The sequence below is a fragment of the Mirounga angustirostris genome, unplaced genomic scaffold (assembly GCF_029215605.1).
Source record: "Mirounga angustirostris isolate CCGP_5_RB_7025 unplaced genomic scaffold, mMirAng1.0.hap1 SCAF_4, whole genome shotgun sequence".
In the NCBI taxonomy this organism is placed as follows: Eukaryota; Metazoa; Chordata; class Mammalia; order Carnivora; family Phocidae; genus Mirounga; species Mirounga angustirostris.
This window is the reverse complement of record NW_026991712.1, coordinates 157,032,805-157,039,577: the sequence shown is the minus strand read 5'-3', so window position 1 is coordinate 157,039,577 and position 6,773 is coordinate 157,032,805. Positions and strand designations below refer to the sequence as shown.

Genomic DNA, 6,773 nt, shown 5'->3' with positions numbered 1-6,773 from the left:
ATCTTTAATCTCCCTTCTAGTTCTACAATCCTCTGACTTTTAATTATAAACCTCAAGTAAAGCGCGCGAATCAAGGCTTCACGGGATGTCTACAGGATCGTCAAGTGCCACCAGCTCAAAGTAAAGAAGAAACTGAGTTCATGATTCCGTGGAGGTCATTCACGTTAGCTCTACGTATTCTACTGCTGGCCAGACCAGTGGCCCCGCACCTTGGGCTTTTAACGCGTGAACGTAGAAGGAAATCCGAGGACCTTGGAAGAGAACTCAGTCTTGGCTACTCAGTTCTAAACTTCGCAGATTCCGTCTCCGAGTCTACGCTCTTCCTCAGGACTACAACTCCCAGCAGGCCTTGCCCGAGGCCAAAGTTTATTGGCGGTCCCGCCTGGGTTTCTTGCGTTGTGGCAGCCAGTGCAGCCAGTGGGAAGGAAGGATTCTCCTCAGGAACCAATCCTGGAGAGGTAGGGCGGGTCCTTTCTGGGTTCCGGCTCCGGCTCCTCCCCCGGCCCACCGAGGCGGCGCTGTCCCTGACGGAGCGGCGGGAGCGAGGTGGGTCCGGGTTGGGCCCGAGGTCGCGGGGGGAGGTGGACACGGCTTCGCGGGGAACTCTGAACGTGGCCCCCTCCCTCCCTCCGGGGAGTTAGAGGCTGTGGCTTTGCTCCCTGGATCCGGTGGGGAGTAAATGGGAGCCGGTGGTCCCCTCGCCCCGACCCCTGGCCCCCGCCCCTGGCCCGCGCGGCCAGGAGGCTGCCCTAGCCCCTCCCCACAGGCCCTCCAGTTGGCCTTTCAGTCCAGGTCCTCCCCCCGCCGGCACCGACCATACTTTGGGGGCCAGCCCCTCCCCCTCTCTCATCCCTCCCTCCCAAGCCATCCGGCTACTCAAAACCCAGACCTGTGCTCTAGGACGCGCGTATCCTAGACTCCGCCATCGGCTTCTCCCCGCTACTCACAACCCAGCGTCGGGCCCCGGGCCCCTAACACCTCTGATTGCAGCCTGTGCCTCCTCTCCCCTGCCCATCTCCTGCGGGCCCTCTGACTCCTTTCGTCCCCTCTATCTGACCCGTTATGCAGCTACCCGGTACAGTTCCCTGTTCTTCAACACCTTGTCCCTGGTCTTTCTAAGCTCCTCTCTCTGCATCATTCCCCACCCCCTACCCCTTGACTTGACCCTAAAGACCCCGAACTTTGGCCCTTCAGACCACTTTCCAGCTTGGCCCCTTCACTCTAACCCAGGCCCTTGACCTTCAGCATCTGTGATCACCAGCCCTATCTTCTTGGCTATTACTTCTTAGCCCTGGCTGCTTTTCCACTGCCCCAATCCCTTCCACCCTTGGTCCTCCCTGTACCTCTGAGCCTCCTGGCCCCAATGGGCCCTTCTCTCCCCAAATCTTTGAAATGTGACATGAAAGTACTTCTGTACTTTACCTGCCACTGTGTTCTCAGTAGATAGCGGGCTCCCCATCTCTGCAAGTCCCAATCTTGCTCACCCATCCTGCAAAGTCCTAACTCAGATACTGACTTATCCCTGCAGCTGCTCATCCCTGATCTCTTCAGGGAGACTCGCCTGTGTCATCTGAACTCACCTGGCACTGTTCTTATTCCTTCCTCCTTCCCTTCACCGCCCCCCCTCTCCAGTCTCCTGTCTCCCTTCTCCCCTCCCTCCCTGTCTTCCTCCCTCCTCCTCTCCATTGCTAGTGTCATGCTTAAAAGCCCTGGCTTTGGAGTGATGGGCATAGGTCCCAGTTCTGCCACTCACTTGCTTTGTGCCCTGGGGCAAGTTACAATTTCTCTGAGCCTCAGTTTCCTCATCTCTAAAATAGGTTGTGAAAATGAAGTGACATGATTTGCATATAGTGTTCAGTCCAGGGCCTAGCACTTAGTATGAGCTTCAAAAATGTTTATTATTATTGGTTCCTGTATAATATGCCAGGTGCCGTGCGAGGCATTGAGGAGTGGATGCAAAGGTGACTAAGGCACAGTTCCTGACCCCCCAGAACTGAACCTTCTACACTGTATGCCAGTTTCTGGAGTTCGTGGCCTATTTCCCTGCACTGTGCCATAAATTGAGGGTAATAATTATAATCCTAAATCTTTTTGCTCTTATTTTGATCCAGCATTCGGTCCTGAGTAGAGTCAGAGCCTGGTATATTGCAGGCTGTTAGAATAACAGGATTGGATGTGAGAAGGGGCCAGGTAGCCCCCTGCACAGAGAGAGGTATTGGAGCCCTAGGTGGGGTGGGCAGGGCTGGGGACTGAATTCAGATCATATCCATTGACTCAGACATTCAGAAAACATTTGAGCAGTGCCTCGTGCTGGGGAGAGATTGCCAAAATGACCCAGTCTCTGCCCTCAAATTGCTTATTAACTGCTAGTGGAAACAGATATGTGAAAAGATCATTGCAAATCACTGTAAAAGCAAGTACGTACAAGATTCTGTGGGTGCCTAAAGGTGGAAGAGTGGGCAGATTCCTGAGGAACAGTGGGGGAGACAGCCACAAATAAGCATGAAATGGGTTCTGGAGACAGGCCTGCCCTTCACTCAGCTCATTCAACGAATATTTGTTAAAGATCTGCTATAAATGACTGTCACTACTTGAGGAATTTGGGTTACATTAGAAAACAAAGACCCTGTCCCTCATGGGACTTATGTTTTAGCAGGGGGAGGCAGACACTAAAAGATGTAAGAAATAAATAGAATGTTAGCAGGTGAGAAGTGCCGTGGGGCAGGAGCACTGGGAATGTGAGAATGGGGTTGTGATTTTTAAAAGGATTGTCAGGAAACAGTAAGTATCAAGGAATAAATTGTTTCTGATGTTTACTTGCATTTTTGAAAGTGAAGCAAGCCTCCTTCATGTCTCTTATCTAGATTTTTCAAGAAACACTCTCTAACAGGGACTGGTAAACTGTAGTTCACCTCCCTTTGTTTTAAATAAAGTTTTATTGGAACACAGCCACACTCATTCCTTTGTGTATTGTCTGTGGCTGCTTTTATGATAAGAGGGCAGAGTTGAGTGGTTGCAATGGAGATCCTGTGGTCCCAGATGTTTACTAAATATTTACTGCCTGGCCCTTTCCAGAAAAATTTGCCGGCCTCCACTCAAAGATTTGAGGCTCTGTCAGTATTTCACCATTTTTTGTTTTTCTTGTACTGTTTTTTAATTAAAAAAATTTTGTTTTCTTTCCTAACAAGATCATGTAAGGGATCTTTTTCATTCTTGTAATCTGTGCAGGGCTAGGATATAGTGTCCTCCACAGTGGTCATAGCGGCTGTCATTTGCTGCGTTACTCGTACGCGCCACAAGCACCCTGAGCGCACTGGGGGCATCTCCTCCGCCACAGGGTCCTGCAGTATAGACAGGCGTCGCGGTGTTAGCGATGTGGGAGTCGAGGCTCAGAGGGCTTGAACGATTTGCACAGTTCTATAGTGTGTGTCGCTATCAGGATCCAGCCCGAAGTGTAGTCAGTGCCCCTTCCGTGACTGCTCTTGTGTGTTCCAGAAATACTTGCTGACCTGAAGGAATTCTGTCACGTTCTCCCCTCGCTGGCCTGTCACAGCCTGTGCTTCCGCCCCTCGTCTCTTGCTCTTGTCACTGCACAGCATCTGTGCGTGCCCGCCGGGCCTTCCCCGCCATTATTGCCCCAGGGCCCAGAGGAAACACCACCTGCACTGGCCCGGAAGTACTTCGTCTCCTCGTGGCCTGTCCCGGGCTGTAGGAGCTCAGAGTCTGTGTCGCCCAGCAAGCATTTACTGATGTTTGCCAAAGTTGGCAGTGCGTATGTGTAGCTGTGTGGGGGGGAGAGAATGTGGTTTGTATCTGCGAGTCTTTGTAGGTGGCATGTGAGTGTGTGTGTGTGTGTGTGTGTGTGTGTGTGTGTGAGAGAGATTTTGTGTGGGGTATGGATATACCTGTGTGATTGTGTAGCCACGTACGTGGCTAAATGTTTGGAAGGGCTGTGTGTGTATATGTGATGTGTGTGACTGTCAGTTTCTATAAGTGTATGTGAGTGTGTGGTGTGTGTGTATGTGTCTGTGTGTGGCTGTATGTGTGTGACTATGGTAGGTGTGTATGGTGTGAGAACATGGTTGAGTGTGGCTGGTATGTGAGAATGGCTGTGTGAGTGTGTGTGTGTGTGTGTGTGATGTGGTGTGCATGTGGCTGTGCACGGTGTTGGAGAGTGGAAGTGGATATTGACCAATCAGCAGACGTAGCCCAGTCCCCGCAGTGGGTCGTGGAGGGCCCCGATGTTAACCCTAGTTGCTAGGCTAGGCTGCGGTCTGGGGAAGGGAAGGGTGGCGGAACATTTAAGAGAATTTAAACAACTGGGAGAGCCTCAAGAATGAGAGGTTCTGTTCATTTTGAAAGCAGGCAAATGGATACTTTTAAGGAAGGTTTTTCAAAAAAGATTAAACATAAAAGGAGTTTCAGTTAGCTTAGAGTTAGGCAGAGAAATGGAACTGTCCCCAACTGGAAGCTCCTTTAGCTGCACACGAATTAAGAGTCTAGACTGTCATTGTTAGTGGTATGAAAAAAAGTGACATTATTCACATTGCACAACTATCTGTTGGGAGGGGACAAAAGTGATGCCTTCTTTTTACTCTGATGGGTAGCTTTAAATATCTGTGGAAGTTTGTCACTTGAGAGTTATTAAGTAAAGGCATTCTCTCTAAGTATTCCCGTTAATTGAGGTCATTTCTGATGGATGGTTCCATGGGGAAGGTGTACACCCCTTCAGCCAGAGCAAAGTTGCCCTGTGGTGGAGCCAGACCCCAGGAATAAAGGTGTTGGCCATTTGTGTTCATTCTCAGGGTTCAGAAATGGGCAGTGAGAAGGAGCAGAATCCAGAACAGCACCTGCCTGAGGAAGGGGAATGGGGTAAGCCGTGGAGAGTGGATGACTCAGAGGGTTTTCGGATCCCAGACGGGGAGAAAGAGCACGGGCAAGAGAGCCCATCGGAAGGTCCACAAGAGATCCATCCCAAAAAGCCGTGGCAGAAAGTCACTGTCCCCGCGGGAGAGCCCAGAAGCCCCACAGCTCACCCGAGGCCCGAGACCGATGAGAAGCCCTTCATATGTGCCCAGTGTGGGAAAACCTTCAATAATACCTCCAACCTGAGAACACACCAGCGCATCCACACGGGCGAGAAGCCTTACAAGTGTTCCGAATGTGGCAAGAGCTTCTCGAGGAGCTCCAACCGCATCCGGCACGAGCGGATCCACCTGGAAGAGAAGCACTACAAATGTCCCAAGTGTCAGGAGAGCTTCCGGCGGCGCTCGGACCTCACCACGCACCAGCAAGACCACCTGGGCAAGCGGCCGTACCGCTGTGACATCTGTGGCAAGAGCTTCAGCCAGAGCGCCACTCTGGCGGTGCACCATCGGACCCACTTGGAGCCAGCGCCCTACATCTGCTGTGAGTGCGGGAAGAGCTTCAGCAACAGCTCCAGCTTTGGCGTGCACCACCGCACGCACACAGGTGAGAGGCCCTATGAGTGCGCTGAGTGTGGGCGGACCTTCAGCGACATCTCCAACTTCGGAGCACACCAGAGGACCCACAGAGGGGAGAAGCCCTACTGGTGCACTCTGTGCGGGAAGCACTTTTCCCGGAGCTCAAACCTCATCCGCCACCAGAAAACGCACATGGGAGAGCAGGCTGGGAAAGACTCCAGCTGAAGGACGATGAGGGAGAGAGGCGGAGAGACCCCAGCCTTGTGTAGGAAGATCTCTAGGATCTGCTGCTGGCCCCTTGACCTCAAGCCCTTCATCCCACTTTGGAGAATGGTTTCCTGTTGCCTCTGAAGCCAGGATCTCTGGAAAGTCCTGAGAAGGGACTCTTGAGTAAGAATCCTTGCCGCTCTCCAGGCCAATTTCTTGCCTTGGAAAGTTTGGAGGATCCAGTCTTGGCTTCATCTCCTTGGGAGGAAAGAGAAGTAGGGTAGGCTTAGCACATGCTCATGTCATTAGGGCAACCATCCCCTGGCCTTTGAGGAAGTACCTGTGAGGTGGGCATCACTGTCTGAAGGTCCTCCAAATCGTAGATGAACTGCTTAGGGCATATTGTGGTGGCTGTCAGTTCCCATCTGCTGTGCCCCACCTGCGCTGGGAGGAGCTGCCCTCCCAGTGGAAGGGGCCTCCTCAGCCTGGAGAAGAGGTCTGGTCCTGCCTTAGGAACGAAAGGGAAGCCCTCAGGGAGCCACGATCCAGGGACCTTCACAGTCCCCCATGTTTGTGACTTGTTTCCCCACCCTAACCTGCATCTGTGATTAGCAGTAAAACCCTTCAATGAAAAGGACCTGTGTACTTATTTGGGGCATCGAGGAAGTGGGAGCTGGGGAGCTGGTTGCACTGCAGCCTCCCTGCAAGGGGGCTGGATCCCAGGAAGAATGGGTGGCTGCTCTGAAAAGCAGAGGAAAGCAGGCTGAGTCTCTGGGGCCTTTGAGGAGGAAGACAAGAGGAAAGAAGTAACACTGAGCATCCACATCTGCTGTAGAGGCTACAGGTCACATTTATATCTTTGTTTCTGTGAGCTGGCACAGCAGCCCTCAAGGGAATAAGATGAGGACACAAGTGAGGAGACGTGAAGTCAGGAGTGTGGTGGAGCCAGAGTTCACACTTGGGCCTCCCTTGATTCTGAGCTGATGCCCTTTCCATTGCTTGCACCTAGTGGCTTCAGAAGGAAGAGCCACCTGGGGGGGCTGGCCTGGGACCAAGTGAGTCCCTGAAAGTGGGAGCTAGGATGGCCTCTTGATGTGGCCCTGGACCATTTGCTTTGTGGGA

The 6,773-nt window shown here is 52.3% G+C and overlaps 1 protein-coding gene across 2 annotated transcripts; it reads left to right on the top strand.

Annotated features, from left to right (window-relative positions):
- Positions 1 to 456: 456 nt before the first annotated feature.
- On the top strand, positions 457 to 6,285 carry ZNF691 (zinc finger protein 691). 2 transcript variants are annotated; one of them, XM_064589312.1, is made up of 3 exons: positions 530 to 546; positions 1,928 to 2,066; positions 4,806 to 6,285. In XM_064589312.1, the coding sequence occupies exon 3, from the start codon at positions 4,815 to 4,817 to the stop codon at positions 5,667 to 5,669; it is 855 nt and encodes a 284-aa protein (XP_064445382.1). In that variant the 5' UTR covers positions 530 to 546; positions 1,928 to 2,066; positions 4,806 to 4,814; the 3' UTR covers positions 5,670 to 6,285. The 2 variants fall into 2 exon arrangements, with proteins under 2 accessions (XP_045753873.1, XP_064445382.1); XM_045897917.3 differs by lacking the exon at positions 1,928 to 2,066 and having other exon boundaries at positions 457 to 546.
- Positions 6,286 to 6,773: the final 488 nt, after the last annotated feature.

Excerpts from the sequence above, each read along its gene's own strand:
- ZNF691 (XM_045897917.3), top strand. The coding sequence starts at position 4,815 with ATGGGCAGTGAGAAGGAGCAGAATCCAGAACAGCACCTGCCTGAGGAA.